A 26,373-nucleotide genomic window follows, 5' to 3' on the forward strand; every position below is an offset into this window, starting at 1 on the left:
CAGAAGATGAATTGCTGGAAATTTCTCAGACCATCTTATTCTAGTTACCAAAAAAAAAAAAAAAAAATCATTTATTCAACAAATTTTTTTAAAACTTCTGCACTGTCTTAGCTGCTTGGGATATATCAGTGAGCGAAACAAAGCCCTCGTACTGACCAGAATATAAACTAACCATACTTTTTGTTATTCTGTGGTCCTCCAAGAAACATAAAACATTATTTATTGTTTTACAGGCTTTGAGAGGGCAAAATCAATAGAGAAATATAGTTGGGGCTTTCAGATGGGTATTTGGAGCCTTGGCTCTGAAGAAAATGATGTGAAATACTCTTCAGTGTCTCTTTAGACCTATGCTCCTTTCTTGAGCAACATTTGTATTTTTGTCATCCATTCCATTTTTTTGTGTGTGTGTTTTTCTTTTTCAACACCTGCAGAATTCAAACTGGAAATTTAATCCTTTGTGTCTCAGCTCTTGTCACCCTAAACATCTCTTGTCGTGCGAATCAGTATTGGTTCTTCTTACAAATAAAATGCAAATCATATTCTTGCCCAAGCTAAACACTTATCTCAACAAAATCTGAACAAATACTTGAAGGTTAAAACTGAGATTCATTGCTTAGCAGAATAAAGAGAAAAACACTGAATGCAACATGAATTTTCCACTGTGATGAATTCAAAATACAAGCCAAAACTTAGTCAAGATAAAAATACTTCTCATGCCAAATGAAAGATTTTGATCTCTAAGCTGGATATCAGACTTATTCTTCAGCTATTAGTCTTTCCCATGAAATTTAATACTGAGCATGTCATTGCTTCCCATTGTTGAGTACTGCCATATTAAATTTCACAAAGGGATAGCACGTTAACTCTGGTGTCTGCATCAGATGGCTGTCCAAAAGGAGTGGCTTCCTTGTCAATTGAACAGAATCCAGTAGTGTACCCACTGGTGGTCAAACAACCCCAGTTTTATTCAGCTCTGCCTTTATCTGTATGATTGGCTTTTCTGGTCCACGGTTTCCTCTTGTGTTAATTCTGTGAGTCTGTGAATATCACTGTATTCAAGCAGTTACTTTGACCCATAAAATGAACTTCAGTATATTTCATTATTTTTTAAAAAAAATATTCTTCTTCCAACTCTTCAGACAGGGATTGGAATGGACTATAAGACAAAAATGATACTGGTGAGGAGTGAGCTTCTTGGCTCAAGTAGACACATGAGACTATATGGGTAGCTCCTGTCTGGAGGTGAGATGAGAATGCAGATGGGGACAGGAGCTGGTTGAATGGACACAGGGAATACAGGGTGGAGTGGAGGAGTGTGCTGTCTTAATAGGGGGAGAGCAGCTAGTGGAACACAGCAAGGCGTGTATAAGTTTTTGTATGAGAGACTGACTTGATTTGTAAACTTTCACTTAAAGCACAATAAATTAAAAAAAAAAAATTCTCCTTTATGTGCCCAAGAATTAAAATGACCACATACATTACTATAGCATACATTTGATTTTTAAAATATTTTGATAAAATTTTCAGCATAGTTTCTTTTATTACTATATGTGTTTTTTTTCATATGTGTTTAAAAACATTAATCTGGGAAGAATTCATAGACTCTCAAAGGGACCCATGACAGAAAAAGTTCAGAACTCCTATTCCCATATTCTGTTGGTGAGAGAGTAGGGCACCACTTCTGATCCAGTTACTCTTTGCTTTTTATATCCTTGGAGGGAGTCATGGCCCAACCTACAAAGCAAAATTCATGTATATACTGGGTTGTGTTATTCGTAGTTTCCCCCCCACCTTTGATATACCTTTTATTTTGTTTGAAATCTAGGCAAAAATAAAAGCACTCAAATTTAGATTTTGACTTGTTAAAAATTATCATCAAGTGAATCATCATTTCTGTTGGCAAGCCAACATTTCAAAAATGATTGAGATAATATAATGAAAGCATGCATATTGTTTCTGCAGTTTAGATAGCTGCTAGCTGTGAACAGTAGGCACTTTTGAAGGATTTAAACTGAGTTCTGCATCTAAATCACATAAGCAAACGTCCATCACTGATACCGTAGTTATGAGGTCTAGTGTATGATGGAAGCCATGCAGTTGCAGTTTTCCATTTGGGTATTTTCAAGAAGGAAAAGGGGGGAAAATCCTTCCAAATGGTGATGTTCATCTAGTCAGAAATAATCTAAAGAGGAAACTCAGACTATCCTTCGTAACAGGAGAGGTCACTCTATGCCATGCCTGGTGATGGTGACTTTTCATTTCTCACTTCTAAATGGGCTCTGATGGGAAGAGATTGCATCTTGACATCTCTTGCTAGATGAGGTTTAAAAATTGTTTTCCTGCATAACTATGAATAGAATAAAAACAGAGGATGTTCATGAGACCTAGATTACAATTCTCAGCAATTCTCTAAAAACCTTTCCTATAAGTATCCAAACAAATTATAAATCTGTATTTCTGTAGGGTCACTATGAGTCAGAATCGACTCGATGGCACTGGGTTTGGTTTTTGGTTTTGGCCTAATAGCTCTGAATAAGTTTTTTTAAAACTATCAATACAGGTAGAAAGAGAAAACCTTTCCCTACAAACAAATAACCCATGGCCAGAAAAACTAGAAGTAATTTTGCTTACTTTTCTAATGTGATATAACTGAAGAGAAAATTTTACCATCTTTCATCTAAATCGCTTGTAAGTGTGTGACCTGTTTGTACATGTGTAATTATATGTGACTTACATTTCTTACAATATTAAAATTCATTGGTAAACCTTAAGGATTTAAAAAATTATTACTCCTAAGAACTGACCCTTAGATTAATCATTATGATTTGAGAAAATTTTAAATAATATTAATGACTGCTAATATTTATTAAGCACTTCAATATGTACCAGGTGTGGTGCTTATCTCATTTATGTCTTACAACAATACTATGGAGTAAACAATATTATCATCCCATTTTACAGGTCAGGAAATTCAGAGTTTAAGGAGATTAAGTAATTTGTTTAATGTTAGGGACTAGTAAGTGGTTAAAAGCTGGAGTGAGCTCCAGAGACTTGCTAAAATAATAAAATAATTCTTTATGTTGATGTGATAGTTTAAAAAGAAAATCCTCAAGTTGACCCTTCTTTACCACCTTTGCCATAAACATCCTTTCCAAGAACTGTATCGGTTGCCTTTCACCTGGACTGCCTTGCTTTTGATCTGTTCACCATGTGGCAATCACAGGGATCCTTTTAAAGCCTCAGCCCCATCACGACAGTTTGTCACTTAAAACCCTGCAATGGCCTCCTGTTCCATTAACAAAGAAAACCACAAGTCCCTTCCCTGGCTGTCAAAGCCTGATATCATTTGACTGTGACCTCACCTCCAGTCTCTCCCCCACTCTGCCTTGCCTTGCCTGACTGGACCTCTTTCCTGCCCAGCCTTTGCACTCACTCCTCCCTCTGCCTGAAATTCTCTTCCCAAGCTGGGCAGAAGGCATGCTTCTCCACATCCTTCAAAACTCCACTCCCTGTACAGGCTTCCATGGCCATCCTCTCTGTGTAACCTGTCCCTCCCCCTGCAAGTCACTCTCGGTCCTGTAGCCTCTTATATGTCTTCATAGTGCTACCTGTTTTTACTATATTATATATTCTTTTGTTAGTATGTTTCACACTTACCTTCTTTAGTTGAATGCAAATATCCTGTGAACTAGGATTTAGTTTTATTCCTGCTTATATCACCAGTACCTCAAATAGCACCTGGCATGTCGTAGATGCTCAGTCATTATTTTTTGAATTTATGAATTAATGAAGGATGACTTAGAGTTTAGATAGATAGATAGGTAGGTAGACAGACAGATACATAGATGAACTGCCACTGAGTTGACTCTAACTAATGGTACCTTATGTATAACAGAACAAAACATTACCCAGTCCCACATCATCCTCACTGTTGCCAGTGAGTTTAAGCCCATCATTTTGGCTGTTGTGCCAATCCATCTCACCAAAGGTCTCCCCAGCCTTGCTGGCCCTCTACTTCACCAAACAGGATGTCTTTCTCTACCGATTGATCCCTCTTAATAACATGTCCAAAGCCTTTCTTCCTAGACTGTCTTGGTCTGGAAGCTCTGCTGAAACCTTTGCATCATATGTCACCTTGCTCGTATTTGAAATACTGGTGGCATAGCCTCCAGCATCACAGCAACATGCAAGCCACCACTCTACGACACAGTCATGTGTGGTGGGGGTTAAAGTCTACCACCCTTAATAAAAAAGCCCGGTTCAGACCTTCTGGGAACTATGTCCAAAGTGCCCCAACATGTAAGAGGCAAAACCAGACTCAAACCAGGTCTTGTTTCAGTGTTCTTTCCACTACACTTTTCTGGAAATCACAGATTAAGGAACAAACCATTGTGTTCTGAAAGGGAAATGTGGTAAAAGAGAACTGACATTCACTGAGCATCAAATTTGCATCAGATTCTATGATCTTAAATGGCAACAATTATTATCCTTACAGATGAGGAGACAGAGGAGACACAGATGGGCTAACTCACTTTCCTGTGATCACCACGTGAGTCACTGGCAGGGCCTTTGTTCAAACCCTGGTTTTACTGTGGTGGCAAAGCCCTTACTCAGGAGATTCTGACCCTGGGACCTTGGATGAAACACTTCTCCTCTGGGTCATTCATTAACTCCAGAGTGAAAGGAAGAGGGTGGCTTCACCATAGATGATAGCAAAGTTTCCTGGAATTAATGAAACAATCCCATCTTGCCTCGTGCCCTTGTGCTTCTTTTAACTATGATTGTTTTCAAAAGCTAAAAGAAAAACCAGACACCCATGGGTTTTGGAAGCAGTCTTTTAAAAATACTATAAGTCATATATCCTTGAAACTGAGAGCATTTTTTCATGGAAACTGCAATGTCATCACTTGATGACGCTCGGGTGATGTGTTTAAAATAGCCCTTTAAATGTTTTTTCACACAAATACTATAGAAAGGTGAGCAGCAGGCTGCACAAGAGACAAATTAGTGGTGCTTCTAGCCAGGCTGTTCAAATTATTTTTAGGCAGGAGACATACTGTACACACCAGGTTTTAGATGTGAGTAATTAATATGAAATGTTACCTCTCTCTTTGCCTGTAGTCATGCTGAGCCTTCTTTATTTCTCTCCTTTTCTCCTAAGTCCTGTTCCCCAGTACCCCATGTGTCATCTCCCCTGCAGATTGCCCTTTTACTCTGAAACTTTTTCTTGTTATGTTGGCAAGTGTCTTAGTCATCTAGTGCTGCTGTAACAGAAATACCACCAGTGGATGGCTTTAACAAATGGAAGTTTATTCTCTCACAGCCTAGTAGATTAAAAAAAAAAAAAAAGTAGATTAGAAGTCTGAATTTAGGCTGCCAGCTCCAGGGGACAGCTTTCTCTCTCTGTTGGCTCTGGAGGAACATCTTGCCATCAACCTTCCCTTGGGCTAGGAGCTTCTCAGCACAGGTATCCTGGGTCCAAAAGATGAGCTCTTCTCCTGGCACTACTTTCTTGGAGATATGAGGTCCCCCTGTCTCTCTGCTGACTTCTCTCTTTTATATCTCAAAAGAGATTGACTTAAAACACAAACTAATCTTGTAGATTTAAGTCTTGCCTTATTAACATAACTTATTAGCCCAATACCAAGTCGCTGAGAAACTCAATTAAGTAGAAGCTTTAGTGAAAAAAACCTTTTATTTCTCTCAGCTAGACTTAGAAGAAAGAAGCACAAGCAAGAAAACAAAACAGCAAACAAACAAAAACCAAGCTTATAGCAGGGATTATTCAAGGAAGCATTTCCTTAGCATCAGTAGAGATCCAAACAAATTTCCCAGTCCTTCCTTCCATATCTGTTATATTTATAGTAGTGCACAATGAGAATTCATATTAAAATGAAGAGCTAGAGCCCCTGCAGTATCCTGGATCATCTAATTAAGTTTACCTTATGTTTTCTAGAATACTCTCAGGTACAAATGTGCACATGTGTGCGTGCACACACACTATACATACTAAGACATTTAATATATTTGAGGAACTTAATTTTATTACAGCACTGTCTAGGTTTTTACAGCTACCTCAAGGAAAGTGAAACCTATTATACAGACAAACAATATTTATAAAGAAGCTGTGAGATATAGAGCTTTTTGTGGCTCCCTCACAGTATCTGTATTCTAATAACCATGGAATATAATCTCTACTTCATGTGTATCCTGGACTCAAAAGTTATGGCCATTGGGCCTTGGTATTAGAGCAAGAAGAAATGAAAAGGGGCTGAGTGAACACTGTTAATTTAAGATTACTATGTATGAGATTAATGTGCATTCAATATTAATATTAATAAAATACATAAATACAATATTAGTAGAACATAAAATAAAGGACATTTCTGGTAATATTAGAGAGGTTCAACTTATCAATTCAGGTTCACATTCATGCTTTAGCAATTGCTAGGGTTTAGAAGTTGAGCAGGTGTGGGGTGGGCACTTCATTCATGATGCCTACAGAGCATCAAATGAATTCAGACATTTTAAACTGAGATAATGTATCATCATACTTCTGCATCCCTTTCTGATTATATGGTAGTTCCTTTAGAGACAACCTTCTCTGGCATCACTCAGCCTGAGAAAACAACACTTGTCACTTGTCATTTGGTAATAATGGTCTTTGAAAATGAGAAAAGATTCACACCATGAAATAAAAAATGTAACTTGACAATCAGTTAAAAAAACAACAACTATGTTACAACCATGAAAATTAAACCATGCCTACCTGCACAGGCTCTGGGAAGATTTAAGCAACATAAAATGAAGAAGAAGCATCTAAGCCCTTTCTACCTCCACTGCCAGAGCTCTGGTCCAAACTTCGGTCATCAGTAACCTGGATTTTTGCAAGGCCTTCTGACTAATGTCCCTGCTTTCATCCTTGCCCTCTGCCTATTTCAAATATAGGAGCCACAGGGATCCTGTGAAAATCAGTCCAATGATCTGATTTGTCCACTTGAACTCTTCCAGGGGCTTCCCGTTCACCCAAAGTAAAAGCCAATGCTTACCATGGCCTGTAAGACTCACACAAGCTGTCTTTCCCCATTTCTCCTTTCATCTTGCTCAGTCCTCTCCTGCCACACTGGTCTGCTCGCCAGGCCTGCTACCACCTTGGACCTTCACACTTTCTGTTCCCTCTGACAAGTCACACCCCTCAAGACTTCTTCCTTACCTCCTTGAGGCCTTTGCTCAGATTTCACCATCTTAGTGAGACCTTCCCTGACTACTCCATTTAAATTTTAAAAAGCAGAGAAATTAAGGAAATGGATCAACTAATAGCCCTGATGGCACAGTGGTTAAGAACTTGGCTGCTAACCAAAAGGTCAGCAATTCAAATCCACCAGCTACTCCTTGGAAACCCTATGGGGGCAGTTCTGCTCTGCCCTATTTGGTCGCTATGAGTTGGAACCAATTCAGTGATACATAACAACAGTAACAATACATTAGCATTCAAAGTCCTCAAATGATGATAAAACGTGAACTTAGCTCTGCATAGGTATAACATTTCAATATGCTACTGGGTTTACACCTAAGAGGGCAAAAGGCAATGAAACTTAAAGAGAAGGGAGAGAAGTAGGTTTCACTTTAGGACTGACATGGTGAATTTCCTGGACCACTGCATAAAATAGCTTCTAGTTCAATTAGACTCAATAAATATCGACTGATTTGATTGCCTGTTCTCTGGAACTGATTGATGCAGGAGTTACTGAGTTGCGTAAGGGAGGACGAGACCCAAGTTTTAAGGTTAAGATGATCTAACGGAGGTTAATCGAGGACTTAAGGGACATAACAAAAGAATATATAAAATAGAATGTTGCGCGTAAGTGAAGTATAGCAAAGTGTTTCTTTTTTGACCAAATGCTTCAAATTGTTGAGCTGGAATTAAAACGTGCTTAATTTGATGTTTTTTATTATAGTGACAAAAACTGCATGATTTTCTGTCCAGGGTTCTAGCATATTGTATTAAATTAAATGCCATTCAAATTCAAAGTACCTCGATGTTATTCAAAGCTTTTCCTAGGTGATGCAATATTATGAAAGGTAAAATAGGCTATTTCTAGTTTTGTGTGCACTGTGATTAGTGAAAGCTGATTATAACACATTTTTAGTGTCTAAATATAAAATACGATGTAAGTTTTAAAAATAGACTTGATTGTTTCCAGGCTGGGGAGGGTAGAAGAGGTTGTCTAGAGCTGATTAAATAGTGGTAGGGGTTCTGGTCTTCTGGGACAGATACAGAAGTATGTATACATTTGTGTAAGTTACAAATTCTTATGCTGCTCTCTGGAAATTTAGCTTCTATGTTAGTAATAAAGTTTGAATGATTTGCCATATGATATCCTTTCATGAGTGTCAAAGAACTTAAGTTATTTACAACACCTGTTACATTATTTAGTTGATAGTTAAGTCATAAATGCGTATTAACAGTGTATTTTAATTAAAGGATGAAAACAGATGTCACCATTAGCAAATATAATGGGAAGGAAATTACATCTTGTCACTTGTCTTGAAATGCACTTCAGAATGACTTAGAAAAAACTGTACCTAATGATGGCTGACTAATTCTGTATACTGTGCAAGAAAAATCCAGGAAACTTGCATTTCTCTGCTTTTAAAAAATAATGAAAAGGAGGAAGGCTTTTTGGAATACATTTCTTATTGCCCAGATATTCAACCTAGGCTTTAAATTTAAGATATTTGATGGTGCGTTTTAAAAAATACGTGGAGTCAGCCTTGACACTTTATTTCTTAGTTCTATATCCTACTTACATATTGCAATCATTAAATAATGTTAGGTGTCACAGGACAAAAACAGATGCTTTATCTGATTTTGGTCTACCGTTTTCTATGTCCATCTTAAAAATAGCTAGTATTTTATTGAGTATTCACTAATTGTCTGGTACTTTACTAAATGCCTTGTACATATTAGCTATTTTTATACTCACAACTCCATAAGTAGTTAGGCATTATAATTTCCATTTAAAAAAAATGAAGTGTTAGAGGGTTAAATGACTTACCAGGCCACATAGGTACTAAGAGGAAGAGCCCAGGAAAGATTTGAACCCAGGAAGTTTAGCCCTAGAACCACTGAGCTCTGCTGTCTTTCCAAGTATTGGCATATACATGGATTAAATCCAAAACCAGAAAGATGCTTGTGTACCCACTTCCTGGGCCCAAAGAAGCAGATAATAATAAATTTCCCTTGTACACCCAGAGTAGGGTTTTTACTTCTTCATATGCCCTCTCTAAGGAGTATTGGGTGATAAAAAACCTCTGACCAACCAAGACACCAAACAGCCCCGTAACTGGAAAAAGTAAGCGCTGACTTGGCCAACAGAAGAATTAGTCCATGGAGGCAGACTCATTAGGCATTCTGTAAGTCAGGGGACTCTGCAATTTCATTTACCCTTTATGGCTCTGTGATTTTTCGGAATCAAAGCAGCTTTAAGAGCTTTATTGGACTGTTGATGTTTTAAAGGAATTATTCTGGTCAAATACTACAAATTTAAGGGAGTGATTCTTTGTCCAAATAAAATTGAAGGGTCTTCTGTAGCCACCTCATCCCAGATCATATTTTAACATCCAAAAGAAGAGCAAGCACCAGAACTTGGTTAAATCACTCGTAAGACGGATATACTCAGTGTGCCTACACTTATCAGCCATTGAAAGGGAGAGGAATCATCTCTTTGACATGTTAGAAGTTTTTTATATATCATTAATTTATCTGCTATTTCAGACATTGAGATTACTTGTGATTTGGGCAATCCACATTTCTTAGTTCAAAATAACCTGATGACCATACTCTTATTTTTAAAATGTTAGGTTTTAGAATCTCCTGTGGTTTTGTCTATTTGTTGTGAATGAGCAATGACCATAAAAAAAAATTCAGACAAAATCATGTGGGCTGCCAGTGGTTTTAACTCCTAAACTTACCACAAAACAAATTACACCTGTGGGCTCATCTTTCTCTATGACTTTCATTTTACAAGATGACCTTTTTGCCCCTTATCCCTGTCTATTGATAGATCATCTAAGTCACTCAAACTGATAGCATATGCCAGGAAATCCTGCTAGTCATAGCTGTTCCCCAAAGTTATCAGCTAAATGGACTCAGAAACTTAAAAGCAAAGTGCTCTCTTCCCTCATATATTATCTATGTCTATGCATTTTTTTTTATGCATAGCACTTAGCATGTGCTAAGCACTTTACATTATCTCAATTAACCCTCCCAACAATCCTGTGAGTTTTCTGTTGATATCACCAGTTTGTAAATAAGGAAACCAAAGGAGACAGAATTTAAATAGTTTCCCCCACTGTCATGAAGTTAAGAAACAGAGCTAGATTTGATTCTGAGCAGGCTGGCTCCACACTTGTACCTAAACTTTTGTACTTAATCCCTTCCAAAAAGTGTCCATTTGCAGAGTGCAGTTTTATTTTTTGTCCCTCCTTAGAGTAATATAGTATATAATAGAGGGTCAGTGAAAAAGAGGAAGACCTTCACTGAGATGAATTAACACAGTGTCTGCAACAATAGGCTCAAAGATAGCAGCGATTATGATGAAGGTGCAGGATTGGGCACTGTTTTGTTCTCTTGTACACAGCGTCACTATGAGTCAAAACTGACTCGATAGCACCTAAGAACAACAACAGTATAGTAATATAACATAGCAAGTCTGGTGGAAATAGTAAAGAATGTAACAAAAGCAAGTTTTACAGTGTGTTGTGCATTCCAGAAGATGCAGACATGAATTGGTTAGTTAATGCTTTTGCTTGGTCATGTGTAGGTACCACCGTCTTCTAAACTGCCAACACATGGCGTTAATTAGCCCTGTACATGTTAGATAAAAATAGATTAACATAATCAAATAACATTTGGGAAAAGTTCATATGGAGTGTAATTAGACCTATTTAGTATTTATCGATTACATAGTTATTTTGATGGAACCAGCATAATCTGTTATTTTCTTAAAAATTAACTTCATTCCTTTAAAAATTTTCATTCCTAGTTAATATCCTATTTGCTGTTTTCTCATCTTTTCATTTTCTTCTCTTGAGCTGTGCTCAGAAAGAGGTAACCTGTTGGTCAGAATAATAAAACCACTTCTTCCTGTGCCAGATTTTCAGTTTTAGAGTTCTGATTTATCTCCAATATTAGAAAGCAATGGTGTTGTTTCAAAACCTAGAAATACCGTTTGCAGTACCCAGCATACAAAGCTTCTATACATGCAGTGCCTCACGGGATTCAGGAGCAAAGCGAAGGTGTTTCTTGAGATCTTGAGAGATGAAGTGGAGCAAACGTTTCATTGTGTGATAGCGGGCCTCTGTGTCCTGAAATGTCTTCATTTAATGCTTACTCAGGAGTGGCCTCCTATGGTAAATGGAAAACTGAATTAAAAATAAATGCTTGACTGAAGTAACAGGCAATAAAACACTAATAGCTAATCATCAGCTATGCTCTTATTTTTCCTAAGTGTCATCTCTCCATGCTTTCAAAACACTGTGGGATGCTGATTGGATGAGCTACATTTTTTTAACAGTGCTAAATGGAGGACAAAAAAAAAAAAAAAAAAAAAAAAAATACAACAAAACCCTTAAAAGAAAAAAAAGTAGAATGAGGGTCCTCCACAAAAGAGCAGAAATTGCAACATTTTAAAATTTCTCTTTTGTTCTTTCTCAGCCACCTCTGAAAACACATTTTTCTAATAAGTTACATCCCCTGCTGAATGTACTAATTCTCTTTAACACATTAGATGTTTTAAAGAAAAATAATTTAAATAACCATGAAAGAACTAGATGTAAAAATAAAATCTTTAGTGCCATCTGCTGGATACTTGCAATCAAGTAAAAATATACTCATTTTAAGCTAATAAGCGTATACATTTTAGATACAAACTGAAAAATATTTTGAACTGTAGAAACTTAGAAAAATTAACACCTCGGGTGAATTTATGAACAACTGAAATGTTTAGAGCAGTACCTCTCAAACTATGTAATTTAAGTTTTGTACAAACCACTATGGTCATTTTAAAAACTTAGGAATATTAATATGTCCACATCTTTAATTTCTAAAACTGTAGGTTTAAAAAATTTATTGTGTTAAATATATATAAGAAAATTTTCCATTTTTAAACATTTGTAAGTGTACAATTCAGTGACATCAGTTATATTCACCGTGTTCTACAGCCATCACTAGCGCTTTCTCATCATCCCAAACAGAAGCTCATTAAGCAATAACTCCGCATTTCCCATCACCCCGGCCCCTGGATGCCACTAGTTTACTTTTGTCTCTATACATTTGCCTAATTTTAGATATTTCATGTAAGTGGGATGATACAATATTTCTCATCTTGTGTCTGACTTATTTTACTCAGCCTACAGTCTTTACTGTGTTCCAGGCTCATCTGTGTTGTGGCATGTATCAGAACTTCATTTCCCTTTATAGCTGAATAAATAATCCATTTTACCCATATATCACGTTCTGTTTATCCATTCATCTGTTGATGGACACTTGGGTTGTTCCCATCTTTTGGCTATTGTGAATCATGCTGTGATGAACATTGGCATATGAAGCAGTAAGTTTTAAATAATGTGATGGATATCAGGTTAAAGTATATAACATAAAATTGAAATTTTTCACTAGGTGATTTTTTAAAAATAGAAACACGCCTTTTAAAAACCTAAGAATTATGAATAACATATATAAACCACACTGTGGTCGCCTGATAAATTTGCACCAGAATCACCTGGATTGGCTACTAAAAAAGGCAGATTCCTGGAATTTATCCTAGACCTATCAAATCAGATTCACTGATGGTTAGTCTCAGAATCTGCATTTTAGCATGCCCCTTAATAATCCTGCTGCATAATAAGATTGAGAGCACCAACGAAACAACCCTCACAAAGCAGTAGCTTTCCAGTTCTTCAGCTATAATCCAAACAAATATTCCGACAGTAGGATAATGTAGCAGAAAGTTGGAAATAGAAGGTTATCCAGGCTATCACAAACCAGTTTTATGACCTTATCTAATAGCAGGAGCCTACATTTTCTCATTTATAAATGAGAAAAATTGTACTTGATGATGTTCATGGTCCCTTTTTTGCCTGTATTTTAAAAAAATATTTCCATTTAACACTGGGTTTTGGAGTCCTTCCTATGAAAATGGAGATTAAATGATGCCCAAGTGACTAACCCCAGGCTCTGACAAAGAAGTGAGAGGCTTGATTTCAAGCTTGTACAACTACCCAATGTACAACTAGATTTCTTAAATTTTAGGAATTATTCACAAAGGCTGAAGTAGACAGCAGAGGTGAAATGTAAAACAGTCCAAACTCCCTTGAAGAGAGAGCAAACATGCTCATATACAGAACAGCATATTACATCCCTACAGCTCAGTCGTAAGTGAAAAATTATCATGAGTAGATTTAGAATAACAAATTACTGGTAAGTAAAACTTTAAATAATACTTGGTCAGGGTTCAAGACTGAAAGGAAAATATACTGCTGCAAAAGCGATTTCAATAAATTGCTATCCGTACCTTTTGAAAAATACTATATGCCAAACATCTGTAAATAACTTGTATTAAAATAAGAATGTATGTGTGATGTAATATGAAAACTTTGCAAAAATACAGTTGACATATTTTAACCAAGACTAATTGTTCTTCACACCAACAAAGAAAATTATTAATTTAGTCAACAGTAATAGAAAATTATGTCTTAATTTTCCAAATAGAGCCTGTAAGTTTGTTTTGTTAAATCAAGATGTATTTTAATTAATTTTGTGATCAAATCACATTAGGCTTCAAAAAGAAAAATATCTCTAATGTGGACAGATAATTCTCTTGTACAGAAGAAAAGGATTATTTTCTGATATTTATATAAAGCCTTAAATAAAGTAATAAAATAAGCAACACTCAGCATCTTCTTCTGTTTGTCTCTTTGTACCCCCAGGACCTCAAGTGGTGCCTGTTACACAGTTGGAGCTCAATAAATATTTGTTGAATTGATATTTAAAAAATCCTGTTGTACTCAAAACTAGCTAGAAAGTTTGAGGTCACTGTAGTGTAAAATGTGTGAGAAGAAGTTGTGAAAGATGATAGATAAGTGGGAACAGAGGAAGCATCCCCTTGGACCCCAGGATGAGGAATTAGACTATCTCGGAGATCATATTTTAGCAGTGGATTTACATTATTGGTCCAGTTTATCAGGAAGATCAGTCAGGCATTATGAAATAGAACTAGAATGAGGGAACGAACCCTTTGGCAGAAGCCTTGTTAGAAAGCTGATGAAATAATCCAAGCTAAGACTGAGGGTCTTGATCACAGGTTTCCGAGATGTGCTATGTATCTAATGACTACAGGAAGAAGTTTTCTTTTTTCAGATTGTATGTGTGCCTTTTATATGAATCTGAGATTTACCTTAAGTTGCTGTCCTGTCCTTTCAACTCAGCTCTGATACAGAGACCGGTATTTCCAAGCATCGTAAAAACAACAACAACAAAAAAAAATCTTTTTTTTTCTTTTTGTCACCACTGAAATGCAGTGAAATTTTACCCCTCCTAACGGAATCGACTTGACAGCACTGGGTTTGGTTTTTTTGGTTATCCTGTTGGTGAGAAGCCCTGGTGGTGTAGTGGTTAAGAGCTATAGCTGCTAACCAAAAGGACAGCAGTTTGAATCCACCAGGCACTCCTTGGAAACCCTATGGGGCAGTTCTACCCTGTCCTGTAAGGTTGCTATGAGTTGGAATCAACTCCATGGCAATTTTTTTTTTAAGCCCAGTGGCGCAGCAGTTAAAACACTCAGCTGCTAACCAAAAGATCTACAGTTCAAACCCACCAGCTGCTCTGTGGGAGAAAGATGTGGCAGTTTGCTTCCATAAAGATTTACAGCCTTGGAAACCCCATGGGGCAGTTCTGCTCTGTCTATAGGGTCACTATAAGTTGGAATCCACTTGATGGCAATGAGTTTGTTTTATTTTTGAGCATTTGCTGCTCTTCCCTGTCACTTGGTATATGTCATCCTGCACTGCTAATTTATGTTTACAAAAAGTTACTTCCTAAAACTGTACATTTCTGGAAGTTGAGAATTGTGCTTTATACTCGAGGTTGGTGTGAATTTAATTACAACAGTAGGGTGCAATGTCAAAATTTTTAAAAATGCAAGCCTACATCCTATCAGGCTAGCAAAACATTCTATTTCAGTCATTATCAGGGGTCTTTCTGACATCCCCAGTCTTTTGGAGGCTTTTAATCAGTCCTACATTCTCAGAAAAACTCTTCTGTCTTTAATCTCCATGTTACTAACTTCCCAGGCCCTTGATGGTGCCCTCCTGAGTGTTCTATGTCAAGGTTGGGGAGGGACGCATGGGCCATGCTTGCTATTTTCAGTGCCCAGGCCCTCCTGCCGTTATATACACATCTCCAAACCACCCTACACTTTGGGGTGTTCCATGCAAACTACCCTGGTTTCTGACCCTCTCTATCTTGAGGAAAGCCCTCGCTCTCCTTTAGAACCTGTCACTTGGGCTTTTGAAGCTTCAAAGCACCAGCTCCCACCCACATAGACTTCACAAAGGAAAGTCAGGAAGAAAGGTGGAATTACCTTCTTTGAGCTTCCAGCCACTTTAGGGATGGGGGAAAGAAAACACAAAATACAACTAAGCGAGGTACTGGGCTAATTACAAAGATTTCTCTGCTTTCCACATTTTGCTGTGTGCTTTATTTATAGTACGTGATTGACAAATACTTATAAATTGATATGAATATCATTAATAATTGCTTGCTTAAAGTATTTTTTCATTTCGTTGATGATATTTAGTGTTTTAGAAATTTACAGGATGATCATTGGTTTTTTGGGCATTCATCTTTATTTCCTTCAAAATATGTACTATTAATCACCCAAGTGACTTATTTACAGCTGGAGTCTTGGAGTTTCATGATGAATTGGATGCACAGTTATTAAAATAAAGTAATAATTATTACATACGGAAACCCTGGTGGCGTAGTGGTTAAGTGCTACAGCTGCTAACCAAAAGGCAGTTCGAATCTGCCAGGCACTCCTTGGAAACTCTATGGGGCAGTTCTACTCTGTCCTATAGGGTCGCTGTGAATCGGAATCGACTGGACAGCACTGGGTTACTGGGAATAATTATTACATAGTAAAACAATAGGAAAAAAATCACATGCAGGGAGAAAACCTAGGTTTCAATATCAATGCTTTTCTTTTGACTTAAAAAAAAAAAAACCATTGCCATCCAGTCCATTCCGACTCATAGCAATCCTATAGGACAGAGTAGGATTGTCCCATAGGGTTTCCAAGGAGTGGCTGCTGGATTCAAATTGTTGACCACTATGCCACCGGGGCTCCAGTGGCTTTGCATATTTTATAGCTTTCTCCATTTTCCATGTAGATAATTTAAGTCTGAGATTTGTGATTATTTATTTTGTCAAATTTGCTAATCGTAAGTATACACTGTTAATTCTAGAATTGAAGCATACAAATAAATTTGACAAAAAGATTTTACATTTACTGTCCCACATTTACTGTAATATGTAATAAAATATGTATTTCCATTGATTATTCATGATGGAACCTTGTCACATATTTGGTATGGATTAAAGCCTTAAAGCATTGGATACAAAAAATAAATATGCAGTTTTCGGTTTCACTACTAGTATCCTGATTCTGAAGGCATATTTTATTATGAGGACAGCGTCCTGACAGTGTGAGATATCAGAGTAACGCAAAGGGAATATGAATTGAGGGAAGGGCATTAAGGTTGGTTTTAAGAGAGCAGTTTAGTAGAAGGTTACGGAATAGGTGGATTTAGAGGAAGTGGGAGTAATGGATATTCTTCCTTCAATCTTTCTTCCTCCCTCCCTCCCTCCCTCTTTCCATCTTTCCTACCTCCTTCCCTCCCTCCCTCCCAGCCTCCCTTCCTTCCTCACTCCCTGCCTACTTTTGCCTTTCTTCCTCTTATAATATCTTCTGGCAAAAAGAAGCAGCAGAGTATGAAATAAATTGTAGAGGTTGGTAGGGCCCTGGGTCAGACTTTATTTTTCAGTGCAGAATAAGGAAATAGTACATGTAGTAGGAGTCTCTGGGTGGTGCAAAGGGTTAACACACTCAGCTGCTAACCAAGAAGTTGGAGATTTGAATTCACCCAGAGGCACCTCAAAAGAAAGCCCTAGCAATCTACTTCCGAAAAATCAGCCTTTGAAAATCCTATGGAACACAGTTCTACTCTGACACACATGGGGTCACCATGAGTTGTAAGCAACTCCACGGCAGTTGGTTACTGGTTATAAGTAGGTAGGCGGGCAGTGGTGATTCCAGTTAGAATTCTTGTCTTTCATGCAGGAGATGGAGGTTCGATTTCCAGCCAATGCTCTGTATGTGCAGCCACCACCCCTCTGTCATTGGAGGCTTGCATGTTGCTATGACGCTGAGTTAGTTTCAGCAGAGCTTCCAGACTAAGACTAACTAGGAAGAAAGGCCTGTGAACTACTTCGAAATATCAGCCAATGAAAACCCTGTGGATCACAACTGTCCAGTCTGCAACTGATCATGGGGATGGCACAGGGCTGGGCAGCATTTTGTTCAGTTGTGCATGGGATCCCCATTAGTCAGGGGCCAACTGGATGGCAGCTAACAACAACATAATAATGTAGGTAGAGGAAGAAGGCCGTGAAGAAAGAGATTTGAAGTTGTAAGAGAGTTTTGGGCTAAGAGTCTGATCTTTGTTCTCTCATCCTTCTCCCTTCTGGGATGTCTAAAAAAAAGAAACCAGTAGTATAAACATTTCCAATATTTTTGAGGTATGGAGTTTTGGGAAAGTTTCGTGTCTGTGTAAAAAATATGTATTTTCCTGTTGTTGAGTGCAGTAGTTTATATATATACATTTATATATATATATTTGTTGTTGTTAGATTCTGTTGAGTCGGTTCCAACTCATAGTGACCCTATGCACAACAGAACGAAACGCTGCCTGGTCCTGCGCCATTCTTATAATCTTTGTTATGCCTGAACTGATTGTTGCAGCCACTGTGTCAATCCACCTCATTGAGGGTCATCCCCTTTTCCACTGACCGTGTAACTTTGCCAAGCATGATGTCCTTCTCCAGGGATTGATTCCTCCTGACAACATGTCCAAAGCATGTAAGACGCAGTCTCGCCATCCTTGCTTCTAAGGGGCATTCTGGTTGTACTTCTTCCAAGACAGATTTGTTCATTGTTTTGGCAGTCCATGGTATAGTCAATATTCTTTGCCAACACCACAATTCAAAGGTGTCAATTCTTCTTCCGTCTTCTGTATTCATTGTCCAGCTTTCACATGCATGTGATGTGATTGAAAATACCATGGCTTGGGTCAGGCGCACCTTAGTCTTCAGGGTGACATCTTTGCTTTTCAACACTCTAAAGAGGTCCTTCATAGCAGACTTGCCCAATGCAGTCTGTCTTTTGATTTCTTGACTGCTGCTTCCATGGCTGTTGATTGTGGATCCAAGTAAAATGAAATCATTGACAACTTCAATCTTTTCTCCGTTTATCATTATATTGGTTACTGGCCCAGTCGTGAGGATTTTTGTTTTCTTTATGTTGGGGTGCAATCCATACTGAAGGCTGTGGTCTTTGATCTTCCTTAGTAAGTGCTTCAAGTCCTCTTCACTTTCAGCAAGCAAGGTTGTGTCATCAGCATAACACAGGTTGTTAATGAGTCTTCTTCCAATCCTGATGCCCTGTTCTTCTTCATATAGTCCAGCTTCTTGGGTTATTTGCTCAGCATACAGATTGAATAGGTATGGTGAAAGAATACAACCCTGACGCACACCTTTCCTGACTTTAAACCAATCAGTATCCCCTTGTTCTGTCCGAACAACTGCCTCTTGGTCTATGTAAAGGTTCCTCATGAGCACAATTAAGTATTCTGGAATTCCCATTCTTTGCAATGTTATCCATAATTTGTTATGATCCACACAGTTGAAAGCCTTTGCATAGTCAATAAAACACAGGTAAACATCCTTCTGGTAGTCTCTGTTTTCAGCCAAGATCCATCAGACATCAGCAATGATATCCCTGGTTCCATGTCCTCTTCTGAATCTGGCCTGAACTTCTGGCAGTTCACTATTGATATACTGCCGCAGCTGCTTTTGGATAATCTTCAGCAAAATTTTGCTTGTGTGTGATATTAATGATATTGTTCCATAACTTCTGCATTCGGTTGGATCGCCTTTCCTGCGAATAGGCATAAATATGATTTCCTTCCAGTCAGCTGGCCAGGAAGCTGTCTTCCATATTTCTCGGCATAGACGAGTGAGCACCTCCAGCGCTGCATCATTTGTTAAAACATCTCAGTTGATACGCTGTCAATTCCTGGAGCCTTGTTTTTCGCCACTGCCTTCAGAGCAGCTTGGACTTCTTCCTTCAGTACCATCGGTTCCCGATCATATGTTACCTCTTGAAACAGGTGTATGTTTCAATGAGGCATTTTTTTTTCTCTGTGCTATATAGGGTTGCTATGAGTCAGAATTGACTTGACGGCAGTGGGTTTGGTTTTTGTGGTTTTTGTTGTTGTTCATTAGCTTAAACTTGTTAATTCTGTTGTTCAAATCTTCACTACCATGACTTACTTTTGATCAATTTGGTCTGTCAATTACAGAAAGAAGAGTTTAAAAATATTCCACTATGAAGATGAATTTCTCTATTTAGCTTAGTAGTTTATAAATTTTTGCGTTATTTGTTATTATAGGCAGTCAAGTTTCGAACTGTCATATATTCCTGATGAAATTAATATTTTTAATAGTAGATTACCCTCTTTAACCTAAAAAAGTAATGTTTTTTGCCTTAAACACTATACCTGCTTTTTGTTATCACTGCTGTTGTTGTCTTTCCTTGGAATATCCTTTTTCCATCCTTTTATTTCAAACTTTGAGTGCCTTCATGTTTTGCGTATATCTCTTCTAAACCTCATTAGTGGACTTTTTAAATCTAGCATGATTGTCTTTTATTGTGATTACTGATGTGTTGGATCGTTTCCACCATCCCATGCTCATAGTTTCTAATTGCCCTGCTTTATCCATGTTTATTTATTTCTCTTTTTCAATTCTTTTTTTTTTTTTCATTGTAGCAAATATATATACAGGTAGTCCCCGACTTATGATATATTTAATTTATGATGAATTGCACTTGCAACCGTCCCGTTTTTTTTAGTACATCTTATCATTAATAATATGTACTACATACAGTGTTTCAGCATGTAATTTGCTGTTATCATTCTCAGATATTCACTCTCAGATGTTCAATTTTATGATTTACTGTTCAAAACACTGCCATATAGATTTAATTTTCTAAACTAAGTTGGAGGCTTCAGTTGCTTGGAAAACATGGGCCCAAATGCCGATGGCTTTGCTAAAGCTGACAAGCAGATTCAGGAAGCAGCGAGATGTTACCATAAAATATATAAAGATAAAAAGAAAAGGACCATACAGACAGCTCTCACTAATTTTTTGACTAGGGATGCCATTCCCAGGGATGATCCATGTGATCCAGAACCTTCCACAAGTGGAGCTATAACCACAACTGACACAATATCAATGTTGTCCAACTCCTCTTTATCATTGAAGTAAATTTTATGACTTGTATATTTTTTGTGTATGTATATATGTATTAAAATATATCTGTGAGTTTATATGTAATGTGTCTGTTTAGTTATCTAGTGCTAATAAACATTTGCCTCTATACACCTGCCTATTCTAGATATTTCATATGTATGGGATCATACAATATTTGTCCTTTTGTGACTGACTTATTTCACTTAGCATAATTTTTCCGAGGTTCATCCATGTTGTAGCATACATCAGGACTTCATTGCTCTTTGTGACTGAATAACATTCCACTGTATGGATGTAAAACATTTTGTTTGTATCTGTTCACCTGTTGATGGACACTTGTGTTATTTCTGCCTTTGGCTATTGGGAATAATGCTCAAGGAACATAAGTGTACAAGTGTCTGCATTCCTGCTTTCAGTTCTTTTGGATATACACCTAGAAGTGAAATTTCTGGATTACATGGTGATTCTATGTTTAACTTTTTGAGAAACTACCAGACTGTTTCCACAGCAGCTGTACCATTTTTCAACTCCACCAGGAATGGATGACAGTTCCAAGATATTATATGATACATTTTAATTCTTTTTGGTTGCTACCTGACTAAAATGTTTATTTTCAGTCACTTTTACAAGAGTTAAAACTGAAATACTTGGCAACAGAACCTCAGCAGATTTCCCAAGGGCAGCTGGCTACTTCAGAACTATGTAACCTCTCTGAATCGCTGCTTTTATTTCATCTTTGACCTTTTGAGGATTTTACATGCATTAAAAGTTATTCTTTTAAATATTTTATCCACTTTCCGTGCTTTGTGGCAGTAGGATTTTTCAGGATATTTAGCCCCTGTATAAACTTGTTTAAAATTTAGTTTTTGTGTTTTGTCAGTATGGACTAGAAAATATATATATTTATATATGGGACTTTTCCACTCAGCAGCTACATAGTGGCTACTACTAAGGAGGTGTGTGTTTTGACTATTTTCGCTTGAGCTGTGGATTTCTAATACTAATTACCCTGTACAAAAATAAGGCTATATGGTAAAGAAGATACTAAGTGGCCTATGGGTGACCAAGTGAAGTGCTATGAGATTATAGTAAAGAGTCACCTTAATAGTCAATGTTTTGCACATATATGTTGTACAAATGTTTCCTGAAATAGATGCCATTTTGATTGAGGCCTGTAGGATAGGTAAAAATTTTTTATGTTTGAATTAAAAAAAAAGAAAACAAGTTTTGGTTTTCACACCGTTTTATCTTAGCATAAAGCATTTACTAAGTCAGGAGTTGGCAAACTGGTCCATGAGCCAAATCCAGCTATTTCGTAAATAAAGCTTTATTGGAGCACAGCCATGCTCATTCATTTCTATATTGCCTCTGGCTGCTTTCAACCTACAAGGGCAGAGTTGAATAGTTGCAAAAGTCTAAAATATTTACATTCTGGCCCTTTATCTAAAAGGTTTGTCAATGCCCATATTAAATCATGTTCTTCGTTACAGAATAAGAGCACAAGGAAACTAGTTTTCTAGCCTAGCTGTCTCCTTCTCACATTTTAAATAGATTTAATTTAGTAATTCCCATAATAAAGATGTATTCATGCGCTCTCTCTTAGAGTTGATTTGTTTCTTTGATTGGAGATATTTCTTCCATCCCTTTAAAAAATCATTTCCTTTAATACAAGTTATAAGATTTCCAATGTTATTTTGTGAGTAACTTTTATAATAACTGATATCTGTAGTTACTTTCTACCAACCTAGTATTTAACTGTAAGAAAATTAATGTACCAAATAACTCTTTAATAAATTCACCAGATATTCTTGCATTAATGAAATAAAATATCACATACACCCTTCTATGAAATGAAATTAACCAGTCTTTAAATTGGGAAGGGCTTGAAATCCTAAACTACTTTATGTGCTAGTACACGTGTGCTTGCTTTAATTGTGGAAATGAAATGTACAAAGTGTCAATTGGCAAAGCAGGAGATTTTAGAATTTTAAAAGTAATCATTAAAGTTCTGCTCGAGAGCTGTTGATATTAAAAGGGAAATAGAATGAAATCCCCCAACCTCAAACACCACAGTGCTTGGACCTAACTTATTTGATTTTGTTTCCAGGGAATACTAGTTCCCCAGTTAATTTAGATGGAGAGCATCAAGCAAACTCTTTGAATTAATGATAGCGTGTGTTTACCCTGTATCCTAGGGAATACTCAAATCTAGCAAACCAGCTAAGATACACAGATAACTTTAAGCCATTTCCCAGGAGTTTCTCTTGGCAAAATAGCCAGTGACTACCGGCTAGGCATAGGATAATTCTCTTAGTTCTCATTTACAAAAACAAGACATCCTTTCACTGGAGGATTCACTGGATGGCATAGTGTTCTATACAGAACAGCAGACAGCTTCTGTCTGTCACTATTCAAGACAGGGATTTGAACGGAGGTTGGGAGGGGACTCGAACCATATTAAATGTTCACATTCTTATGGGACATTAATGATTTGGTTGCCCCATCACTCAATAAAGAGTGGTAGCAAACTTTAAATATATAGCCTGATAGGCCAAAGAAAAATTGGGATGTATGGAAATCTTAATATTTTCAATATGTGGTTTAGAACATTTAATGTGACATGGAAGGGCTACTGAGCTCAAACATAATGCATAAGCTAACTTTCTGTGTACTGTATAATCAGATACTTGATGCCAAATATATAAGCAGTTTCCAGGAATGGATGCTAAGGGAAATGTATTGTGGAAGGAAATTTGCCTAACAATATAGTTAAAACAATCTTTTTCAAAACATGTATCACGCTCAAATAACGGCTCATAAAATTAATACATGGCGACAAACTTTTCTGAATTGTATTCAGCATTAAAGTTAAAATAGGATAGACTAGTAAATATCAGAGTACATCATCTAATTAGGCTATATATTTTGTGTAACCTTTGTTTCAGTTATATACACAGGAGTCCTGTTGCAAAGTGTTGAGTTCTATCTAGCAAAGTATTTTCAAAGCCACCTGCCTAAAAGAACCAGAAGATGGTGTGGATACCTGAATTCCACTGCTTAGAACAAACAGTGATAATGTAGTGTCTACTTATATACGTCTGGTACTAGTAAGCAAAGCTGAGACTAATGGAAACGTCCTAATACATTTCTTACCTTTGGAGGTAAGATTAGTGGGGAAAATAGCTTTGTCAGTTTGCTTTCCTTCAAATAACTACACTGACATTCTGTTAGGAAAAATAGTTGTTGGTTTTTTGTGTTTTTGTCTTCCATCATTTACTTAGTTTGCTGTGATGTTCTCTTTTGCCCAGGAGATTGCATCAACAGTTTGAAAGCTATAAGGAACAAGTGAGAAAAATAGGGGAAGAAGCGCGGCGTTACCAGGGCGAGCACAAAGACGATGCGCCGACTTGTGGAATCTGCCATAAAACAAAGTTTGCTGATGGGTGTGGCCACCTCTGCTCCTACTGTCGCACGAAGTTCTGCGCTCGCTGCGGAGGCCGAGTATCTCTGCGATCAAACAACGTGAGTGTTTCTGGAATAACCTAAGAGGCGCCGTGAATGCAAGTAAAATCATTACGCCTCCCAAACGTGGAAAGTCACGCATGTTAGCCAGAAGACACATACATAAATATACAAATTAATATGCTCTTCCTCCGTTTTGTCCTTTTTGTTTTTCATAAGGCTCTGATGGTGGAATAGTGATGAAAATAATTCATAAATGTATATTTTCATTAAATGATTCCCTTTCAGAACCAACAGTAGATTACCTGTGGGAATAAATTCACTTCATTGCCTGAAGAATGTAGCAAATGTGAATTTAGAATCATGAATTATAACACTTTTGAAAATTGCCATGACCAATTCTTGCAAAAAAAAAAAAAGAACTTTTAGTTTTTGCAACATTAGTTTCAGATTGAATGAAAGTAAAATGCAGAGTAAACTGTGTGGTGTTAGATTTAATTCCGGATAATATATAAAGCAACAATTAGCCTTTTTGATGACTAGTTTCATATTTGATATTATGTTAAAGAACTATAGTGGTAAGCTTATTTCATGGCAATTATTTGAATATTTAAAGAGTACGTCAAAATACACACATACTGGGATTTCTTTCTTTTTTCTTTTTTTGCACTTCTCATTTTCTTGTCTATGAGGTGTACTCTCACCTGAAAAATTATCGCTATTATGCCAGTGCTTTAAATCTATGGCAATTTTTGAGGCATTAAGATTTACTGTAGTAGGATCCAACATTATTATTCATGAAATATTAGACTAATTTTAATAAATATTTAGTTTAGAATACATTTTAGTGTTGTACTCTGGTCTACAATGCAGTATGGAAGTTAAGATTATCATACACCAGAAGAATTCCCAATGTTTCTTTAAAGAATTTCTCGTATTATCTAATCATGTATAAAACATAAATTCATATTTTAAAATTATGTGAAAGCTTTAAGCACTCTGGAGATCTTCCTAATTGGGAAAATCACAGTTAAAATTAAAACAGGCCTTCCAACTAACATTGTATTTTTCTGTGATTTATTTGAGTTCTAAGTAGGGTACTCTAAACTCTTGTCCGATGGAATTAAAATGCAGAGTATAGTAGATATGTCTTACATTTGAAGGTAAGATACTGTTAACTCTGTGGCCTTGGGAAGATAGTTAACTTCTCTGAACAACAGTTTATCTGTGAAATTGGATAGTACCAATTACTTCAGATGGTGGTTTTGATAATTACCTAAAAATAATTAAAATCTAGGTCTTTATGATAGGCATAAGTCATATGTTTTCTTTCTTCCTCCTTGTTGTTGTTGTTATTGTGTGTCATCTAGTCAATTCCAACCCATAGCAACCCTATGGGACAGAGTAGAATGGCTTCATGGGGTTTCCTAGGCTTGTAATCTTTGTGGAGCAGATCAGCAGGTCTTTTCTTCCTCGGACCTGCTGGGTGGGTCCAAACCACTGACCTTTCCATTAGCAGCCGAGCACTTAATCGTTGCACATCAGGGCTTTTTTCCTCCTGAACATTATTTATTATAATTAATTCTTGTATGCCACATTAAAGCCTTTCTAGAACAAGCTTGGATATCAAAATAGTGTCTGGCACAAGGAAAGTACACAAGACCTATTTGTTTAGGTTTTCTAATTCTTATTTAGTATTCTTAAATGTTCTGTGTTGGAATGAATTTTACGGGTGAGACCTAGGGATGATATTCAAAATATTTAACAACCCATGTGGTAAGGACGTTGGCCAATCTGAAAAGGTGCTGGCAGTTAACAGTGGGTTGCAAATCAGTTGAGTGTGACTTCTGGCTGGGTGCCCATAGTTGTTGGATGTAATTAAGTTTCCATTTAAGTTTGAAGCAAGCCAATAGTAATACAGTTAACTATTGATTTACTAAAATTATTAGGGTCAAACTCAGGTTTTAAAAAAGAGAGGCTGTTTAAAAGAAATGGAGCTAGAGGTGCTTAACCTTGGAGAGGACTCCCAGGCCTAATATAGTTCATCTATCTCTATGAAGCCCATCTGATTTTGGAAAAAAATATTTAAAAGAACAAATGAAAAAGCACAGCTTAAAATACTTAATCTTGGGATTAAGACAAAAAATTTTATAAAGTTAATTTTCCCTATGCCATTATAAATGTTTAAATGTATATTACAAATAAGTATTACCTATGGAATAATTTATGGCTAAAAGTTGACATATTTCTGTTCCCAT

General features: G+C 36.9%; 1 protein-coding gene across 1 annotated transcript in view; it reads left to right on the top strand.

Annotated features, from left to right (window-relative positions):
* The window catches only part of RIMS1 (regulating synaptic membrane exocytosis 1), a 476,384-nt gene that overhangs the window by 193,627 nt on the left and 256,384 nt on the right, over positions 1–26,373 (top strand). The window contains exon 3 of the mRNA XM_049895220.1: positions 23,962–24,175. Within this exon, the coding sequence (XP_049751177.1) occupies positions 23,962–24,175 (214 nt within the window). The remainder of the gene's footprint in view (positions 1–23,961; positions 24,176–26,373) is intronic.

The sequence above is a fragment of the Elephas maximus genome, chromosome 1, assembly GCF_024166365.1.
Source record: "Elephas maximus indicus isolate mEleMax1 chromosome 1, mEleMax1 primary haplotype, whole genome shotgun sequence".
In the NCBI taxonomy this organism is placed as follows: domain Eukaryota; kingdom Metazoa; phylum Chordata; class Mammalia; order Proboscidea; family Elephantidae; genus Elephas; species Elephas maximus.